General features: G+C 36.2%; 1 protein-coding gene across 1 annotated transcript in view; it reads left to right on the forward strand.

Annotated features, from left to right (window-relative positions):
• The first annotated feature begins 8,263 nt into the window (after window positions 1–8,263).
• Window positions 8,264–21,914, forward strand: part of CFH (complement factor H) — a 32,618-nt gene continuing 18,967 nt past the window's right edge. Inside the window, exons 1-8 of the mRNA XM_042819766.1 lie at window positions 8,264–8,450; window positions 12,847–13,029; window positions 14,971–15,076; window positions 16,393–16,469; window positions 17,557–17,751; window positions 19,005–19,175; window positions 20,468–20,647; window positions 21,748–21,914. The exon at window positions 21,748–21,914 is cut by the window's right edge and continues 16 nt beyond it. Coding sequence (XP_042675700.1) covers window positions 8,390–8,450; window positions 12,847–13,029; window positions 14,971–15,076; window positions 16,393–16,469; window positions 17,557–17,751; window positions 19,005–19,175; window positions 20,468–20,647; window positions 21,748–21,914 — 1,140 coding nt within the window. The 5' untranslated portion in view covers window positions 8,264–8,389. The remainder of the gene's footprint in view (window positions 8,451–12,846; window positions 13,030–14,970; window positions 15,077–16,392; window positions 16,470–17,556; window positions 17,752–19,004; window positions 19,176–20,467; window positions 20,648–21,747) is intronic.

The raw sequence follows: 21,914 nt of genomic DNA on the forward strand, positions 1-21,914 counted from the left end.
TGAGGAGCTAAGTAGAAATAGAAACTGTAACACTTTTTCTACCATGGAAATGCATTTCAAAATGGCATTAACTGACCCGGTAAACTAGCAACCGGGTTAATAGTTGAGCAGAGCAAATAGAAAGCAAACTCATAACTGAAACTATAGTCGTGCAATCTATAAAGAAGCTTAATTTTATTCTCCTAAGTAATATAAACTGTTTGCATTATAAAATAACTGTTTTCTTTCATGTCTGACAGCATGTGGCCTGCTCTGTCTGAAATGCTCTTAGGTACATAAAATTGGACAGAAATGGGATTTAAGTTAGCTGAATTCAATGTTTTGATTAGTGACACAAAACACCGGGGGATGTCTTGAAGCTGAAGAGACACTGAGTCTTTTGCTTGGAGGCAAACGCTCTTATACACAAGCTGTTGTACTGGGTCACTACACTCAAGAGAAGATTTCCTTCTGCAATGCTTATGTGTTAAAGAAAAGCTGTGAGCTGCTCTCAGTTCTTTCAGGGAACAAATGTAGGTTCATACTCTCAAGGAATTATTTTGGCCCTGAGGAGTGTCACAAGCATCTGTGGCACTGAATTGAGGACTGAAAATAGACTTTAATGAATGTGTCCTTAAAAAGAGAGGAAGAAAAAAAAAAAAAAAAAAAAAAAGTAACTGGTTAGATACAGGAGAGTAAGTCTTCCCAAGCACTTAACTGAAGTTTAAGGGAGGCAGAGGGTGAAAGAACTGGGCTCCTGAATGTTTTGCTAGTGATTATGTAGAAATCTTGGGTCATACTGAGGTACAGAAAGAATAAAATTTTCAAGCTTCCTGTTTATGTTACTCATATATCTGGTGGAGTATAGGTAAAACAGCAGCTGAAACAATGCAAATTACTAGGTTGATCTGAAAGTAATGCCTCATATTTATTTCCATGGAAACTATAAGGAATACAAAAAGCACAATAGTACTGTTTAATAGATCAAGTTCTCAGCTTTAAAACAAAATTTTTCAGCAAAGTCACCACCATTACCTGTGCATTTTCTTCAGTGATGAACAAGAGTCTGTATGCTGCACTGGCAAAAATCTGCACAAGAGGAGGTGACCCACTGTTTCACAGCTGCTATGACAGCGTTTCTGCTAGGAAAATGTTGCCCACGCAGTCCCTCTTTCATTGTCCTGAACAGATGGAAGTCAGAAGGTGCCAAATCTGGACTTTATGGGGGATTTAGTAAGACAGCCCAGCCAGGATTCACGATGTGTTTCATGACTTTCAAACTGATATGGGGCTTGGCATTACCACATTGCAAGAGGAAGGTTGTCCTCTCTGGCCTGACTTAAGCTTGTTGACTGTGATTTTTACAAAAATGTCTAAAAAAACATATATATCACCACAGTATACTAATAATGATCAGGGCAGTTCAGGACAGAATGCTTAAGTGGGTTCTTACAAAGTAGCAAGAGGACAAAATGACCTCTAAATGTTGGTTGAAGCCTTTTATTTTTCTTTTACTTGTTCTTATGGTTGATGGAAAGCTAAGAACATGCTGCTGAGCGGTGTACCAATTATAGAGCCCACAATTCTTTGAGACCATAATTTTTTATCTAGTTAGACCTGATTCTTGTACATTTATTTTTATACAATCTCGCATGCATTTCTGCTTGGACCCATCATTTTATCTACAAATTACTGCTCAAACAAGGGCAGCACTGATTTCCTTCTCCAGTTTCGTCACCATAACATCAGGCCTGTTAGTTAAAAATCAGCTACTTACTTCCATTTCATTTCCAAAGACTGCCTGGACCATTCCTTATTCAATTCTGTCCTTTTCTATTCAGATATTTACTTCTGTCATGCATTTTTCCCTAACAATAGCCTTTGTTCCCACACATTATAATTTGAAAGCATCATCATTTTCTTTCTTCTCCTTTTTGCAAAGTAACTACCTCAGCAATACCACCCTGATCTCTTTCACATCCTTTTCTCAAAAAGAAGTTGATGGTAAGTTAGGTCAACATGAGCTATGTTGGTTTCATCTCTTTTGTTTGGTTGTTTAAATGTATATTTGTTACATTTTATTGGGTTCTTAGCTGTTAGGCATAAGGTCCATTTCTGGCTCATTCTAAATGTTACAGTGAACTCCTGGAGGATGGGCAGAGAGGCAGTCAATATACATTGCTTATCTAACCCTTATATTGTATATAATGGGAATATACGGGAATAGCTGCTGATAGATCTTAGTGCCCTTCAAGAAGGCACAGCCATTTGCAGAATATTACATTAATACAACATGAAGCTTTACAAAAGCTGTTACTCGTAACTACTAACAGCAGCACAAGCTCCAGATTATTCCAGCTTATTTAAAAAAAAAAAAAAAAAAAAAAAAAAAAAGTATTTCTAAACAAACTTGGCTATTCTTATGTATCTTTAAAGCTTTAATAAGGCTATTTACTTTTAATTGTATGTTTTGCATTCAGAAGTTGCCCATGTCTTCTTTTTACTGTCTGATATAGTTACTAGAGTACAATGCTGTAATGTGTGTGATATAAAAACTACAAGGAAAGCATTTATTTAAACTTCATAGAAAAAGTGTTCATGGAGTCCTCCTGTTTTTCCACTTTTTTTTTTCTTTTTTTTTTTTTTTTTTTTTTTTTTTTTTTTTTTTTTTCAGTGTTTGTGAAATACACAGACTGTTCTGAAGGAGAGGAAGGTTTGATAATGATTCAGAAACAGTAACAGACTGAAATAGCCCAAAGTGAGAACAGAGTTTTAAGGTTTTTGTAAGCTAGGATAGAAGAAACTGGAGAAATTTTGGATTTGGTAATTCCTCTGAAAGAATCAAGTAGTTAGAGAAAGTTTTGTTTTCATTGTTTTCGTTTTTATTGTCTAACAAAACTGATGGTAGAAGGCATGTTTTCCATAGCCCCTTGAGTATGACTGTCTCAGAGACATGAATCTAAGACATACATTGCATACATGATGCAAACAAGATCCCTGTAAGACTATTTCAGACATGGCACTCAGTATGACTTGATCTTTGTTTTTTATCCAAAAAAGGATGTGTATCCAATTCAGGGCTACCCCCAGCCCTTGTACACCACAGTGTTCTGACATCTGTGGTGACTAGGAAAGCAACTGTGAGAATTAAAGGAATGGCAGCACTGCAGCAATGGAGAGTGATGGGCGGCAATGGTGATAACCTCTGAACTGCCTTCCAGTAAATCTCCACTCAGCTGTGGGCAGGAGGACTTTGTGTAAACTAAAGGTTGTGGCAGTTGCTTTTCTATTTATATAGAGTTTGTTGGGTTTTTTTGTTGTTGTTGGTGGTGGTGGTGGTGTTTGTTTGTTTTGTTTGTTTGTTTGTTTTGAGAAGAACATTTTCTTAAAGTGATTTTCACTTTTCTTTTGACTAAAGAATTTCAAACTAGGAGAATGAGATGCTATTAATAGTAATTGGAAGTGTGGTGAAGGTCCTTCCCCTAAGAATTCTACTCATGCATGCAGTTACATGCACAAAGAGTTAGCTGCAGAGCCTCCCTCTCCCATACCTCCTGTTGGAGGTGTGGGGACTTAACGTGCACCTGTGTGTGCATGTGACTTTGTGTGGTACTTAATTGACAATATGTGAAGTTGCAGATTTTAGCAAGCAGTACAGGTGCACGTTAAGATCCCACATCTCCAACAGGAGGTATGGGAGAGGAGAACTGTGCATATAATTCTATAGGTGGGTGGCAACAACTCTCTGCTTGAACATGAATTTGGGGGATTAGTGATGAAAAGACCTACATTTAGGTGTTAGGTGTTCATTTGCATTTTTTCTGTTAAGTGTCTTATCTGTTGTACTGCCGATGCTGATCCTGAAAGTATAGCTCACTTATTGCTAGTTAATTATGTGCTATTAATAAATCAGTAAACAACTTTCCTTCTGATTAGGTTTAAGTTCAGTAAACTGGGCATGCTTTCCTTTTAATACCCATATGTTGCAATTGCAGATATTACATGAGACATAGTGTCATTATAAATTGAAGTTGTCTGACTGTGGGAGAGACAACTGTTGACAAAAGATAGTTTCACTATTAATTTCACTACTGAGGGCTCTTTTGTGAATATTTTTGAGCAAAATAATGACTGCTTCTGGAGTGCTGCAGGCCCTAATTATATAATTACAACCAGGTGATACAGAAAGCATGCTGTTAGAACATTCTGACCTTATAATGGTAAGAAGTTCTGCTTCAGCAGTGAGTAAACTTGGGTCCTATTATTAAGCATCACAAGTTGCCTGCTGGAAGACTGACTTTCTCAGGTCTGTTCTCTCAAAACAAATCAGGTTTGTGCAAACATGCTGAAATGTAGTTTTAAGTCCCAGACTGAGTAGGGAATCAATAAAGTCTTGGGTAACTTGGTTTGTGAAGGAGTTTTAGACAAAGTTGCTTCCTGAGGTCTTTTCCAGCCTGAACCTTCCTATGATTCTGTATCTAGACGTGCCCTTTTGCTAGTACAGGGAGTACATGGTAATATCATGCCTATCTGGCCATAATCAAGAGAATATTTAGGCACAGTTACGGAAGTTCTCCTAGCAATAGTTGTTCTTCTAGAGGTAAGATCCAGCTGCCTCTGATTGACTAATTACTTGAATGTTTCTGCCTTTGTTATCAACAGGAGGTAAGTGTACTTTAGAGATTAATTCTCTTTACTGTAGAGGTCCTGCTGATATTTCTTTGTTAGTGTGTTTGCTTATTCAATTCAACCTTCTTAAAGGCCAGAGATGACTGTAAGTCAGATACGATAAAAGAAGTTGCTTTTAAATCAATAGATATACTATAGAGGAGTGAGGAAAAGAAGAAGGATTAAGTTCCTAATTTTTATTTCTACTTGGTTAGGATAAGATTAGTCAGTAACCCACAGAGTTCATGAGCATGAGACTGGAAAGAATTGAGTCTCATTCTCCAATTTGTGATTAGTTGTTTCTTTTGTCTACATTATTCCTCTATGAAAAATACTTCAGAGCCTCACTTTTAAGGTGTTTCTTCAAATTTTTAGCTTAAATGTTTTTGTAGTAAGTTTATACTTGTCTTTTATGTGCTGATTTTATCTTTCAGTTTAAATATTTTAACATTCGCAGCGTTCATAGAGAGCAAGTGATGAATTTATGGTAAATTTTCAATTTAGTTCCAGGTTCAGTTCAGCTTTAGGTCAAAGTATCCCTGTCTGACTGTGGTTCATACCCATAATACTTTAGCTAGTAACCCAAAAGCAGTTTGATAAACTTGATCTTCTTTAAATTTTTTACATCAGAAGATAAAGCATCAAAACTGCAGAAATGATAGAACCTATGCCTCCCTCATAGATTTTTACATGTAATTGGTTTGAACCACAGTCTCTAGGATGGAATGTGTCTCCCAGCACTCTGTCTCAACATATTTCCAGCTCTCTGAGCTTTCTACAGAGGTGAAGGAATTAGGAAACAGCAGTGACGCCGCTACATTTGAAAAGCAGTTATTACTGCAGCTGTGACTGGAAACCATCTTAAGTTCTTAGAATAGAATCACTGAATAGTTTATTTTGGAAGAGACTGTTAATAACCATCTAGTTTCAACACTCCCACAGTGTATAGGGACATCCATTCCTAAGTTGGCTTGCTCGACTTTGAAGCCCCTCCAGCTTGACTTTAAACACTTCCAATTCATCCACAATATCCAGTTTCGGGACATTCACAATTTCTTCGGGCAACCCATACCAGTGTCTCATCATAAAAATGTCTTCCTTGTAACCAATCTAAATATAGTCTCTCACTTTAAAACCATTGCCCTTGCTCTGTCACTATGAGCCTGGAATTTAGTCCTTCTCCACTTTTCTTATAAGCCCCCTTTATGTACTGAGAGGCCACAGTAAATTCTTCCCAGAGCTTTCTTCCTCAACCTTCTAGCCACATTTGTTTTCATGTAGCCTGTTTGGCTTTCTGGGCCGCAAGTGCACATTGCTGGTTTGCATCTAGTTTTTCATCAACCAGTATTCCAGTCCCTCTCTGCAGTGCTGCTTTCAATCAACTCATCACCCAGTCTGTAGTGATGTCATTTCTTCTCACCATAAGGAAACTTGCTTTTGTACTTAACAATTTCCTGGTACTGAAACGCATAAATGCATGCAGTAAGGTTGGTGCAGAGAAGAAAAATGGAAGTGTTCTGGGGTGCAGTTAAGAGCATTGCTGTCTGCAGAAGGACCTTTTTCTGTATCACAGAACAACAGGAATTTAAGATTTGTTCAGAACTGTCCTGTGACAAGCTATTTCATAAATCTTAACTTAGGTGCATAAACATTTATCTTGACTGATCAAATGTGTACTAATAGGTCCAAAATTGATTCAGTGTGCTCATCACAGAGACATGGAGCAGGGCAAGAGTTCATCTTCCACTTATGAATCATTTGACAAGAGAAAGAGGGAGGGAAAGGAAAGAGATGTTTTAATACCTGGTAGATTTCTTGTAGGTGAGACAGCTGGAAGCTATTTTTCATGAAGACTACTGCTTTGAATCAGTAACTGCAAACATGGTCTAGGTAAAAACAAATCTATTCTTCCCATATTTTGAGAAGAAAAAAAAAATCACTGATTTGGATTTCAGGTTTGATTTGAGATCTGTCTTCTAAACATACTCAATTTTAACCTACATCAGTAGGCTAACCAAGCCAGTGATCTTAAGGGTCTCTTATGTGGTCTTTTGGGAGCATACAGAAGACGAATCAGTGTATTTTGCATGTGAGTCAGATGCCACCAATACAGAATATGAGGTCAGCTGTTTTGTATCCAGCTCTCAAAAACACTTCACCCTCTTACACTTTTTCCCAAATTCTCAAGTGTCAAATAATTGCCCTTATATTGTCCACATTTCCAATGCAGTGCACTTCTAAAGCCAAGGCATTTTAAGGAAGATATTAGTAAGGCTGTTGCTAATGTAAATTCACAAAGATTTCCTCTGCTAGTCCAGTTTGCCACATAGTTCCTCTTTTTCTGCAGTTTGTATTATTCTTTTTGATGCTTCCTTATTCTTATTACAATTATTATATTCATTCGTATCTCCTACATCATAAAATTTTGCATGTGATACTGAAACAAATGCTTCAATGTCACCAAGGATTACGTGGTTGAGTATGTTTCCTTTTCTCTGGGTGGTTGGCTGTCTTAAGCATGAACCAAAGGGTTAGTAAATCAGTTTGTATTTTTCAAAGGATCACAGAATTGTAGGGGCTGGAAGAGACCTCCAGAGATTGAGTCCAGGCTCCCTCATGCAGGCTGCACACGTAGGTGTCCGGGCAGGTCTTGAATATCTCTAGAGAAATAGAATCCATAACCTCCCCTGGCAGCCTGTTCCAGTGCTCCGTCACCCTTACTGTGAAGAAATTCCTTTCCATATTGGTGCAGAACTTTCTGTATTCCAGTTTATGACTGTTTCCCTTTCTCCTGTCCCCACAGACTGCAGAAAAGAGATTGGCCATGTCATCTCTGTGGCTCTCCACTGGACTCTCTCCAGGAGATCCTTGTTTTCCTTGTGCTGGATATTGTAACCGGATACAATACTCCAGGTGAGGCCTGACCAGACCAGGGCAGAGTAGAGAGGGAGGATCAATTCCTTCAACCTCCTGGCCACATTCCTTTTAATGCACCCTAGGATCCCGTTGGCCTTCTTAGCTACCAGGGCACACTGCTGGCTCATCACCAACCTGTCATCCGCCAGGACCTTCACCACAAAGATCCTTTCCAGCAGGTCATGTCACAACCTGTACTGATACTCGTGGTTATTCCTTCCCAGCTGCAAGACTTTGTTAAACCTCATCTGGTTTATTGTTGTTCAGTTCACCAGTCTGTCCAGGTCTTGCTGAGTGTCAGCCATTCCTCCCAGCTGTGTATCATTGGCATACTTAATCAGGGCGGACATTATATTCAAGATATTGAACAAGACCAGACCCAGCATCTGCATTTAGTGTGAATTAGATTTTTTTGACAAAGCATATAAAAGACAGGCAATAAAAATATGTATATAGTTGTACAACTTCTGAGTAGTAAAAGAAAGTTTATCTGAGCATGGAAGGGATTAATTTTATTTATTTATTTATTTATTTTTAAGTTATGATGCAAGAATAAGCAGACTGCAGGGAGGAACAATGTCAACCCAAATTGTTAGACATTTATTTATTTATTTAGTAAAGTTTGGAGAGGGGAAAAAAAAGCAGCGTGTGTTGCAAGAGGATTAGGGGAAGTGACTGCTGAAATCACTCAGTATAAATGGGGCAAGGTCAGTCCCTGGAGGCAGTCAGTGAGTAAATTAGGAGTGCACATAACACAAAGTAATTAAAAAAAAAAAATTGGCTACAGTACTAAATGCACTTACTTCTGAGTTCCTGAATCACTAGTATGCCTTTCCTGGGCTATGCAGTTCTCCTGCTATGTTGGATGTATTGTACTGCAGAGAGAGGTAAGCTTTAATCTGAGAAAAAAAAAAAAAAAAGAAAGACAACAAAGTGTATGGAAAGATAGTTATTAAACCAATTTGTAAATAAACTACTTGAATTGAAGCCTATTTTAATGAACTTCTGACAACAATAATTGAGGTTTCTTCTGGTAGTATTTAGTACCTCCAGTATTTAGTATTTTGTCATGGGTATTATTTCATCTGTTTGTCGGATAACTACTGCTATTACTAAACTGTTGCATATCTTTTTAAATGGTTATTACCCCTATAAACTACAGTTAGATGAATTATTTGTTTGCTCTGTTTGTTAATTATTCTAAGATGTAAAACTTGTAAAAAATTGGTAGGTTAAAATAGATTATATTCAATAAATATGTATTTCTGTCTGTCTGAAACAGTCTGTGTGATAATCTGAGAAAAAGAAGCTGTTACTAGATTGACTGAAAAGCTTATAAAATATCCATTAAATGACAGGTTTGGTCTATGGTATTTTTCATCCATTGAAAAGATAAATGCATGCAGATACACTCTGGGACTTGTTTAAAGAGGTAGCTTCTATTCTGGGTATCTTTCCAGAAGGCTGCAGTAATATTTTCTGCTTCACTGTTGAATTTATTTTCCTTGACATTGTATTTATATTGCTTAATATGATTTTTAGTAATTTGTTTTGCTTTGTCTGTTTGTTTTCTTGTACAAAGACTGGGGAAAAGGCACCATGTGGTTTTGAGCTAGTATATCTTAGTTTAGTTCAGGTTGTTGTTAACTTTGGGTGAAGATTATGAAGACTTTATTAATCAAAACAATATGATGCATTTTACTTTGAAAATGAAAAAAAAAAAAAATAAAACCAGGACGTTACTGAAATTTAGCATATTTTTAAATGGACTTAAAGTGTATAAATACTGCTCCAAAGCAACTACGAAAGCCTATTTCATTTGCAAATTAGTCTAGAAAGATCCTGGAACTTGTAAAGGGAGTTTGCTTGAATTTGCACTACCTTTTCACGGTGCTTTCTTTAGCTCAAGAAGTTTGCAAAGGAATGGCAGCAGTTTAGCAACATTTGATTTGTTTTGGGGCACCTCTTACTATGTGTCCTGCAGCTTTCTTATTTCAGTCTTCATACTGGGAAGACTGTGTGAGTCATTTGAGAGCTGGATAATAATCCAGCTTGAGTACTTCTACCTGAATTTGCAGTTTGTGCTGGGCGTTCTGGAAGTTGCTACCAGCATAATAATGGTGGGAAAGTAACTTGAGCTATTTCTTATCATGATCAAGTCACATGTGTTTAATAAATGATTAATTACAGCTGTTCTGGTTTCCCACTGAAGTGTTTGAAGGAATGCATTTAAGCTGTACGTGCTAATGTAAAAGTAAATAAATCCCAATTTTGTTGAGTACACAGATCAAAGTGCATGATGTAATGGATATAATTTTGAAGTACATCTTGCCAGCTCAAACTACTAAGAAACCACATTTAAAAAGAGTATTAACTAATTGTAGTCAGAAATACATATGCATACTACAGCACTTGGCAGTAACACTTGCTGTCACATAGACTGATATCAGTGCAGTATAGTGAAGAACAATCAGAGAGTTGAAATGAAATCCAGGGAGAAACATAATATAGTGGTTAAGAGACTGTCAGGAGATCATTTTTGTCTTGTTTGTTTTTTAACATAAACAAGGAGGTGTAGAATCCCCACTCTGCACAACAGACAATGAAAGTATAAATCAGAAATAAGAGGAGAATACAGCAGAGAAGCTCTCCTCTGCTGAAAACCACTGCCTAGCCTATGGATGTGCAAGATGTGCACTGTTGCAGAATTCTGTCCTTGCAGAAGTCAGTTCAGTCTGGACATCCAACATTGCCCCATACTATCTTCAATTTCAGCCTGACTGACTTGCTGTCATATGAAAATTTTTTCGCAGTTCAGAGAAATCATAACATCTTCAAATTCAGTGATGTCATTATGTCACAGCATTCTATGTCATGATAAACTGTATGGATTTTGTTTGTGTGTGTGGTTATTTTTTAGGCAAGTACTCAAATGTACAATGGAGTACATTACGGTACATTCAAAATGTCGATTCCTAGAACAAATTCTTACATACCATTTATTGTAGGTATGAAATGAAAAATAGGCTAATAGGTCAAATGATGAGGTATAAAACCTGAAAAAAATAAGCTTTTTTTTTTTTTTAAACAAATGAGGTTGAAAGCAACAAATTTAGATGTCCGAATAAGAGACAGCTAAGACACCCGTGTGCAGTTTCTCTATGAACTTTTTATAAATGGGATCTAAAATTGGTGTGTTGGTTTGAATGTGAGATGATTGAGGTGTTGATTTGTTGTCTGAATAGTCTTGCAGTTGCTAACAAGCAGGTGTATGCATAGAAGACAAGAAAAGTTAGTTACATGTATAACTCTTAAGCTGTTCTTGAAATCATAGAATTTGGACTGTGCTTTCTCTACACACAAACTGAAAGCATTGGTATTAACAAGCTTAACAAGCTCTAAAGAGCTGGTTCTATGCAGAACCAGAAAAAATCCCTTGTTCCACCTCTGCAGACAGTCTTTCTTGGGCAAAATGACCACTTTTTACACATTTGCAAGATGGAGCCACCTAGAGGAATACTCTTCATTTAACTTACTCCTAGATTTTTGGAGGAAAAAAAAAAAAAGGTATTAGAATGTGAATGTATCTTGCAAATGAGAGTGGAAGTCCCTGCCACTTTTTTTGTTGGTAGAGTACCCTCTAGTGGACAGAGCTATCTTCTCAGGATGGTTGGTTGGAAAGAACATCATTGTTTTTAGAGTAACTGAAATAGTTGGGAAGATGATGAACCTGTGGGAGGTCTGACACTTCCTTTATCACCTCAGCGGTGTCCTCAAAGCTCGCCTACCTCTCCCACCTACTTATGCCAGTCAAAAGAAAGTTATTAGATCTCACAGTGAGCATTCTTTTTCTTTATACTTTCGAAATTCCACAGCTACAGAATTACACTTTTTAAAATTTTTACACTTTAATGTAGAAGAATTAGGATTTTTTCTGCTCACTTTGTATTAGAAATCATGCTACTTAATCTCTGACTGTGATGGCCCTTCTATCCCCTTAAGTTCCTAAATATTTTTCCTGTACTCTCACTTTCAGGCAGCCCTTGGACCATCAGCACTGCTGCTTTCTCAGACCAGGAGTCCTATAACTAAACTGGTTTAGGTTTTGGTTCCAGCTCTATACTTAGCAATGAATCTCATTCCATCAAGAAACTTCTATTTCTAGCAGACATTTCCCATTTCTTTTCTAAGTTTTAATTTCTCAGAGATCACTTTTCATCAGTTCTCACTTTTGATGTTCAGATGTAAAATAGACAGCATTATAACTAATCAGCTACACTGTCCAGAGTCTGTTACTGTAGGTAAAACTTCAGTCTTTAAAGTGCATTTCAGTCATCTGGGCAGAGAGATTGAAACTAGGTCAATGAAATTTAGTTAATGATTACAAACACACGCACAAAAAATATTTTTTAACATTCTTGACATGAGGTTATGTTTCTTAACAACTTCCCTTTTTTTTTTTTTATTTTCCCCCTTCAGTCTCACTTTTCTTATTCTTAAATTGTTGAAAATGCTCTTAATAAAATTAATTCAGGTCCATTTTTAAAAATTCATATGGGCTGTACATTTCACAGACACCAAAGAAAGCTTCATAAGGAGCTTTTGGGGAAGACTGCATAATATTGAGTTAATGAAAAACATCAGATATCTCCTACTCCACAACTCAAACTGAATCAAAATACTTTAAAGCTTACGAAGATTAAAGTGAATATTCAGAATTAATTACACCGTGTAACAAGTAGCATGTCATAAGAACCTTATAGAATGCTTTAGGAGATCACAACTTTAGCCAAACAGAAAATTTAGGGGATCTAAAATGGAAGTCTGACAGATCTTGACCAAGTGGAGCATGAGCTTACTGTCAGTAAAGGTGGTGGTGGTGGCTGCAGAATAAAATAGCTGGAAAAGAGTACTGACAGCAGAAGGACTGGCATGGAGGAGCTTCTGCAGATGCAGGGGTAGCAGACGTTTTTGGTTTGAACTGAGGCGCTAATCTCTGGTTGCAGTCTTCGTAACTGAAATTTATTTTGAATGATGGCTGCCCAGTGTGTGTTTGCATTTTCCATTGGCTTGACTGTTTTTCCATCCTGTCCTACAGAATGTCTGTTCGTACCCCACAAAATGTGGATTCTTAACAGTTTCCCATTTCATAACGAAGTAGAAAAGATATGTGCATTTGATCACAGATATACCCAGGATTTCTTGCTACATTTTCTATTGTAAAACTATTTTGGAGATGTAGCATGTGTCTCAATCACCAATATTTTTATTTATAATTTCTAGCTTGCGAACAACCTCCTCCAAGGAGAGTTAAAGAAATACCTACTGAAGCATGGGACAACCCTCCCTATCCACATGATACTGTAGTAACATACAAATGTCGGCCTGGATATATGAAAATAGGACGAATTGTGGTCAAGTGTGCTGATGGAGAGTGGAAGCAACAAGGCAACACGGAATGCAGGAGTAAGTACTGAGAGATCACTTCTGGAATTTTACAAGTCTAATGTTGATGAAACTTCAAGTCTAAGCAAAATGAAGCACTAACCTATCTTCTGAATGCAAGTCAAAGAAATTATTTTTTTCTCTTTAGTTTATTCAACTTGTTTTAAGGGATACAGCTTCTTGGAAGTTGATTGGACTTTTTGGCATTAAAAAGTTATAGAATTTATTTTCCCATGCCATTTCTTTTAAACTATAAAGGAAAACTCAGGTGAGGATAAAAGCTGCTGCTTATTATTTCTGTTGTACCATGTTAAGAGTTTAGAAGTGTCTCACACTTTCATACTGATTTCACTGAGGAAGTGGAACTTAATTATTGTTAGTCAGAAGATACTTTCTATAATGAATGAGTACTAAACACAAATAAATATTAGGCATTTGAGCTTTTTTCTCCCGTGTATTTCATAGAAATTTTGTCTATCTCAATACAACTACTTGACTTAATCATACAAAATTAAGTTTCAGAGATCAGTAGATATTTTAAGTAGAAAATAATTAATAGACTTGTTGGTAGTTTCTTTTATATTTCAAATTGGGGTGGGGTTTTTTTGTTACTTTCTTACTTCTAAATACATTTGCATAAATACTTGGTGCACAGAAATCTTTCCAATTATACTAAAATTAGCGTAGTTTTTTTAGTTACATACTTTAGTGAATACTGCCACCCTGTGAACTGATGCTGAAACTGGTAAGGTACATGTGGAGGAAAAAAGAGGATGATTTGGTACAGATAATGTGCTCATATTCACTTTTCATGACAGATCACACTAGGTAGCAAAATTTACAAAGAAAATTTACAATTTTCTTTGAATCACACTGAAAGAAATTTAGGGCCTATTCAAACATCTCTTATTTGGATTAAAAAGCAAACAAGCAAACAAAACAAACAAAAAAACAGGGATGCTGATGTGTAGCAAGAAATGAAAATGCCTTGTTTGATAGAGACTAGGAAGGATTTCTTCTGACGATGCCTAGTAAAATTTAGCTGTGCAATCTATTTTGCAGTCCTTATTATAATATCTGAGGGAGATAAATGAGAATTATAGGATCACAGAATAGTCTGACATGGAAGGACCCACAAGAATCAGAATCCAACTTCTGGCTCCATGCGGAACCACACAAAATCTAAATCCTATGTCTGAGAGAGGTGCCCAGAGCTCCTTGAACTCTGACAGTTTGGTGCCAAGTTCATTGCCCTGGCCAGCATTTGCTCTTGTTAAACTTCTAAGGGTTGAGGACTGCTCAACTCTTCAGTTGACAAAGATCTCTCTTCAAGGCCTCTCTTTCCTCAAAGGGGTCAACAGCTCCTCCCAGTTAAGTGTTATTTGTAAACTTACACATGTGCCTTCAAGTTCTGTATTCAGGTCACTATGACAGAGACCGCGTGCTCATTTTTGCAATTCTGTTTTGGAATCCAATTGAGGCCAGACCATAAAGCAGTCCTAGGGGAAACTTGAGCCACATTACTCCTGTGGCTTCAGATAATCACTCTTTTTTCAGCACAATTCCCATCAGACTGAGGATATTTAAATGCCAGTCATGGATGGCTTCTGTAGTGGAAGGTTTGGAATGGTCTGTGTCAGAAGTTATATGAAAAACTGATGTTACATTCTGTCTTTAAAATGTGTCATAAAGCTTAAAATTAGATTAGTCTTTTTTAAAGGAGCAAAGGCTCCTAATTTGCTATTTAGATTAAAAGAAAGAAAGAAAAAAAACTCATTCTACTATGTTCTTATTGAAAACAATGACTAAAAGAAAAGAAGGTTAATCAAGGTAATGCTGAACATTTTGCATTGAATAGTTCAAAACACGCTCTATTAATTAAAAGAAAAGTGCTACCTTTCACACTTTCATTTCTCTGTGTTTGGTTAAGTACTTGCTTTTTAACTATTTCTTTCTCACCAGGTAAGCCCTGTGGACATCCTGGAGATACTGAGTTTGGTTCCTTTCAGCTTACTGCTGGAAACGAGTTTGTCTTTGGTGCCAGAGTTGAATACAGATGTAATGATGGGTAATATTATTTAACTCAATATTAGGAGTTAAGGTTTTAATATTAATAGAAGTACTGGTTATAAATTTGTTGTCTGTAAAGCAGCTGCCAAATTGCTCATATTTAAGAATAAGAAATTGTTGTTTAACTGAAAATACTGTAATTACAATACTAAACGTAACTTTTTCCTATGTCTGGTCAGAAGTTTAGTGGTATTGGAACAACTGTACCTCACACAAATGGAGCTGTCATCTCAAGTCTCAGATGAGGTTGTAGCTCACTTGAAATTATGGCTGCCTGAGTAGAAAGCAAAACAAATTTTCTGCCTCAAAGCTGGCTAATGACTTGACAAAGTAGCCAGTTCAGATGGAAATGCAGATCCCCGCACTGCCATTAGTACTCTCAGTAGGCAGTCGTTATGCAGTTATGTTGGATAAGTCATTAGGCTGTACAATGGAATAGTCCATTCTAAACTACAACACATCAAACCTCCTTAAAACATTTCTGTGAGTTATGAAAGGAGGGAGTTACTGAAGAAAGATGTTTCTGGTATATTGGGTAACATCTCTTCACTTACTACTTGGAAGAAATTCTCTTATCTCTCTCTGTTCATCTTCTCCAATGAAAGCTGCAGCAAGGCAGATGTGTAGTGTTGTGTTCAGGTAAGTATGCTGATAATTGGATTATTTCTTCATGAAATGCAAATCAGCTATAACCGCAGTACAGTGTTTTAGCCATGTTTTTGAAGACTTTGTGTTGCTGGAAGATGTACATATATAAGTTAGGAAATCAATATTCTCCTTAATCTCTTAAGTGCAGACAGTTCTTCACAGTCATTCTAGACTAGCTGTAATCTTCTGAATACATTCCAGACTAGGCAGAAGCTGTGTCATTGTGTCTACGGTGCCCTCAAGCCTAAAATGATACTAATTCAGTGAAGCATGGGATGCATATGGCTTGGGTTATGTCTGATTTTGATGCTGTCCCATGGCTTTTAGTCTTAGTGGAACACAGGCAACAAGAAATTTAATCTCCTTGCTAATAACTGTGTAAATCACCCTTAGGTTACTTGTTATGTAGAGCTTGATGCCTCTGTAATGAAGTTAATGTTTTACCTATTAGAAAGCTACTTTATGAGTGTTATTTTTTTGTATTTTTACTATATGCAAGTAAAACAAACAAAAATAGGGAAGATGGGCAGGAAAACTGTGTTTTTTTGGTTTTTTTTTAATCATGTTTTGGTTAGTCTATGCTAGAACATCTGAAACCTACTTCCCTTGTTTCCAAAGCAGCAGTATTGCTAAGACTGTAATTTTTTGTTCACTTTATTTTGTAAGATACCGAATGCTTAGCCAGAAAAATTACCGTGAGTGTCTTGCAGAGGGATGGAGCAATGACATCCCCCACTGTGAAGGTAAAGAGAAATTGACATTTCATTCCTTATGAAACTGACTTTTTATCTGTCTGATACTATCTAGAACTTGTCCGTGATCTCACTACTCTCTGTGGCACTTCTATTGTCTATTGTGATTACTATGATTGCTTATGTTGTAAATAACTACTCAAGAATATTCACTGATCAAACTTCTAATATTAGTTTGCACAGATGTACGTATGTCTAAACTCAAATTATGCAGCAGTGAAACTCATACAATATCCACTCAGCTTTTTTAATCCAATAATTATTCAAACTTTTACCAAAAATCGCTCACAAAATTGAGTCTTGTCACTCCCAGACGGCTTAAAGCTCTACCTCATCTACAGACTCTGTATGTAGAGTAAGTATCTGCAAAACATATTTACAAAAGTCAGCTGGGATAAGACATTTTACATGTATATTTATACGTGTATTGTAGCTTATTTTCTCCTCTGTCCTTATGAATATTGTGTCCATTAAGATTTTGTTAGAAGTTTGACATTAGTAAGAAATAAAGAGAATAAAAGACCTAGTCCTCAGACCTGAATAGACTGGATGGCTTAGATAGTACTTGTTACTGAATTTGGAAACCTTTTCACCAGTTTCAAACCTGTATGATTATGGAAGTAATCATCCTTTCTCCCCAGAGATAACTTTTAACTTTTTAAAAGTAATTTTTAATATTAGATATGTGAGTTTTGATGTTTCCTAACAGCTGGTCTCAGGTATTCCACATTCAATTTACTGGAATTTGAGTGTCCTTAAATTTAGGCATACACCTAGCTCTCTGCTTAATTCAGAGCAATGGCTTCAATATTTTTCGTCACATGTTGCCAAAGTACTGCAATTCCTAAGTCCTCATAAGCTTCTTCCTTTGTGACTGACAGGTTTTTATTCAGTTGAAAGCGAGCAAATAGTATTAGAATGCATAATAAGTCTGAACGCTTGTTAAAAATGTTTAAGGTAATCTCAGTGATCTATCTATATTTTAACTTGCTGTGTGTATCAATTTATTTTAGTGATAGGCCTCAAAGTGATTGTTTTTCCCTTTCGTTTATTTGTTTTGTTTTGTTTTGTTTTCCAGTTGCAAAGTGTTTACCCGTAAAAGCACCAGAAAATGGAAGAATAGTTGTAAGCGGTGCATTTGAGCTAAACCGAGAGTATTCCTTTGGCCAGGTCATAGAGTTTCAATGTAATGAACATTACAAGCTTGTTGGATCTAAAGCCATACATTGCTCTTCTAACGGAAAATGGGACAGTGATGTACCTCAGTGCCAAGGTAAAATACTATTATCCATAAGAAACTTTATTCTCATGGACTTCTAGGAACTGTTACAAAGCTTTAAATTTATTCCACAGCAATTAAGCATAGGTTGCCTCTAAACAGTCTCCATTGTATGTTTGCAGAAATAGGATAAGAAAGTAAAATCTGAGAGCATTGTATGTATCAGTACAGTCATAGCGGACCACACCTGTTTGTTCCACGTTTTCACTGCAAACTGTGTTTTTCCAGGCTGCACTCAATTTCTTTGAAACTAACTTCAGTATAAAATATTTTATATATATATATATGATGTATAATATAATAATCTATAAAAGATTTAGTCACTTCAGTGTTTATTTAAGCAAATTATTTATCTTCTTGGCCTATCACTGGACCAGCTCCAGAGTGTCTATGACTTTCTTCTACTGGGGAGGTTAGACCTGGGCAGAATACTCTACATGCAGTTTCACCAGTGCTGAGTAGAGTGCAAGGATAAAGTGAACTAAATCACACGTGCTAGCACTATTTGTAGAATACAGTGATTTTTATTAAACAAAGACAATTCCGCTGAGATTTATTTCATTCTAATTATAAAATAAATCCAGCAAAAAAATCTAAGACAACCCTCTGGTGTCTTGCTCTATGACCTAGGAAACAAAATCTTATATTTTATCTGGCTTTGTGAATGCAGATTTTAGAAAGTGCAAAATCTTGGTGATATTCTGAGTTTGGCAAGAAACTGAGAATGTTGAGTTTTTCTATAGATAGTTAGGTATCCTAGTGTCAGTTCACCATGTATTTTAATGCTGTATTTTTTTTTCTGGTAATGCTATAATTTTATTGATTATCTGCTGAATATGAGAGAGCTTTAGATTTGCTGGAAATTACAAGGAAATGAAATTATGAGAAAAATGAAAAAAATCTTAAATTTCAGCTAGCCTAGTTGCTTAGTTTAGAAAATCCCTTATCTTGTACACAATTCTAAAAGCAATTTAAAAATTAATCATAGTCCTGAAAGCTGTCTTATGAATCAGTTTGTTACTCCTGCTGTGCTACAGCATACTTGGCACCCACAATCGTGTCACTGAAGAGTTCTCAGTTAAGTTCCACACAGCTTCTGAGTGCAAGTTTTTTTATTGATATAATTTCAATAAATTCAAAAGGGAAAAAAAATCCCACTAATTTTTATTCCAGTAGGGATTTATTCTCAGCAAATAAAACCGTATAAAATTATATGAATTTATGGATTTTGTTTTTTTCAACTTCAGATATTATTTGTAGCGTGCCACCAATTCCAAATGGAACTGTATATTCCCCGCAGAAGACTTACAGGGAGTCTGAGCAACTGCATTATGTCTGTAACAAAGGATACACATATGGTGAACGAGCAGATGTACAGTGTACGGAATCTGGATGGTATCCAACCCCCTATTGCACTGGTCAGCCATTTCCTTAAGTTGTTTTGGGAGTAATTTCTGAGATTAGTACTGCCAAATATTAGTTTGTTCATAAAAATAATAATTTCATTGGCATCTGACTAATACACCATGAAGATCTGGCAGGACTAAGGGTTAAAACAGCCAAAGATCCTGATATTCATTTTTCATTAAGGGACATGGCAAAAATAGTTAATTCAGCCTTTCATTACTCAAGCGTAGGTGCATGGGACTAGGAAAGTAGAATTTCTTGTGTATACTGCATAAATAGATTGATGCTGAAATACTGGAGCATTAGCAGTTGCAGAAAGGTACCGTGTTCTTTTTATTTTTGGAAATCTGGACTAGTGGACAAAACATAGCACATAAAATCTTGAGTTAGAAAGAATTCCTAACTTGAACAAATAGAAAGGATAATACTGAATCTCACTGCCTCCTACAAAATGCAGTGGAAATATTTTAGCAAAGGAATGGAAAAAATCAGACACTAAAAACAATGTTTAAGCAAGCAGGGTGGGGAAAAAATGTTCATATTGGGAGAATTTAAGCTAAAGGAAGAATCTGAAATTTTTAACAGCATGGGAAAATTTGAAATCAGCTTCTCAGAGTAATGATAATGATTATTGAAGTCCTCCTTTCTTCACATGAAGACATTTTCAGTGAAATCTGTTTATGGGGTTTAACGTTAACATGTTAACTAGTGAAAGTTCAGTTTAGTATCATTTCGCTACAGCACTTAAAGAATTCAATTAGAACTCTAAATTCCACAGATAGGAACTTGTAACCATGTCCTAGCTAAATTAATTTGATGTAAAATTGGGGAAAATCTTTAGTGCTTGACTCGTGTTCAAGAATTTGACAAAGGATGCTTTAAACTGAAAAAATACATTGGCAGTAGGGCAGTGTTATAGGATATTATGTACTGCCCGCCTTCCTGGGATCTCTTCCAGAAGGACTTCTTTAGAAGTAAAAAGTAGTCAGCCTTATGCTCATTTGGTCCTTAAAATTTCTGTTTCAAGATTTGTAATTATACTAATTAATAATCATTTCCTATAGTTACGAACTGACATAGTGGACTATATTCAAACATAAGATCTCTCAAAGGTCATTCTGCGGTAGTCTGTTCTTACAGAGCTGTGCGTTTCTAAGAGTAGGAGAGAAGTGTAACCTTATCTTTGCCCTAAGAAATCTGTATTTGACTGTTAATGTATGCAGTTTTAGTCAATGTACTATGTAAATAAGAACTACATAAAGGCATTCTTTCAATTGGCGCCTATTTTTCTCTTTCCATGTAGAAGTTGTATGCTTTCCTCCAACATTTCGCAATGGAAACTTTAGACCTCAAAAAGACAGGTACATAGAAGGAGCTACAATCACAATAGACTGTGATTTTGGATATCATTTTAGCACATTGACTGCCAAAAGCGTAGCAAAATGCACCAGCAGTGGCTGGGTACCTGCTCCAGGTTGTGTTGGTAAGTAGCTCTCATGAACGAAGACACAACACACAGAATTGTTATTTTGGAAATATCTCAGTGAAAAAAGAACTCAAGAGAAAAATCTTAAGAAACATAGGAAATAAAAATGCCTCTTTGTTGTGTTTCTTAGTATTATGAAGCTTAATGTGATGATGTGGAAGAAGCACTTAAAAAATATTGGTATAATCTAAATTCACACTGTGTTTATGAGCATGAGTATTATTTGTCACTGTATCTGTGAAACTGTGTTAATTTGCAATAGTGGGTTCCCAGACAGGAAGATTTGTGGTACACCTGCAGATTAGTGGGCCAGCCAAGTTACCAAGATGCAATGAGTGTTAAAGTATCTAAACCAAAGTACAGATTGCAAGGTATGTTTAACGTGGTTACCGTAGTTTTAGTTATTTACTTGCAGTTGTGTGTTAGTATGTAAAGAACTTCAAATATTCTCAATTGATTATGAGGTTGAGCTTTTTTTTTTTTTTTTTTTTTTTTTTTTTTTTTTTTTTTTTGCTTCGATTTCTCATAATTACAATTATATTTTTGCCCAATATGTGCAGTATAAAAGCAAAACTCAGCAATTAATTTCATAATTTGTTAATCTTTGATCTTTTGTCATTAAAAATAACATTTTTTAAAAGTGTAGAAAACAGAAGGAGGAGAGAGAATCTCTGGTGAAGTCAGTCATCTATATGAACATTTGGATAAGATCTATTCAAGAAAAGTACACTGGTCTTATAGAGATTAATCATTTCTCTATTTGCGTGTTCTGAAACTGAGTTATTTTTCTCAGACCACCTCATTCAGTGTTGAGTGGTCTGTTCACAGGATGACCCCTCTTCCTCCAGCATTTGTGCTTTAGGCCAGGGCATTTCAGGAGGAAACTATCTGCATAGCTATCGACACTGAGAAAGAATTCAGAAGCACTGTGCAGTTGTTCCTGTACTCCATGGAATCTACCAGTGTATGTAGTCCCTGTTCTGTTAGTTATAGGAAGCATTCCATGGAATCATATCTGAACTAATATTTAGAACTTTGTATGCCACGTTTCTTGACATGCATATGTTGATATTGTTGCAATTAAATTCTTTTTAAAGAGAAACCATGTGACTACCCAGCTGTAGATAATATCATATTGAGTAGAAGTTGGCGACAGAATTACTTTCCAATGAGGATTGGGCAGACTATTTACTATGGCTGTCGTGAAGGCTACTTCACCCCAACTGAACAATACTGGGTTCAGATTGTCTGTTCTCAAGGGGGC

This window comes from Centrocercus urophasianus, unplaced genomic scaffold, assembly GCF_019232065.1.
Source record: "Centrocercus urophasianus isolate 14NV4802_14NV808 unplaced genomic scaffold, USGS_Curo_1.0 seq_18, whole genome shotgun sequence".
NCBI classification, from domain to species: Eukaryota; Metazoa; Chordata; class Aves; order Galliformes; family Phasianidae; genus Centrocercus; species Centrocercus urophasianus.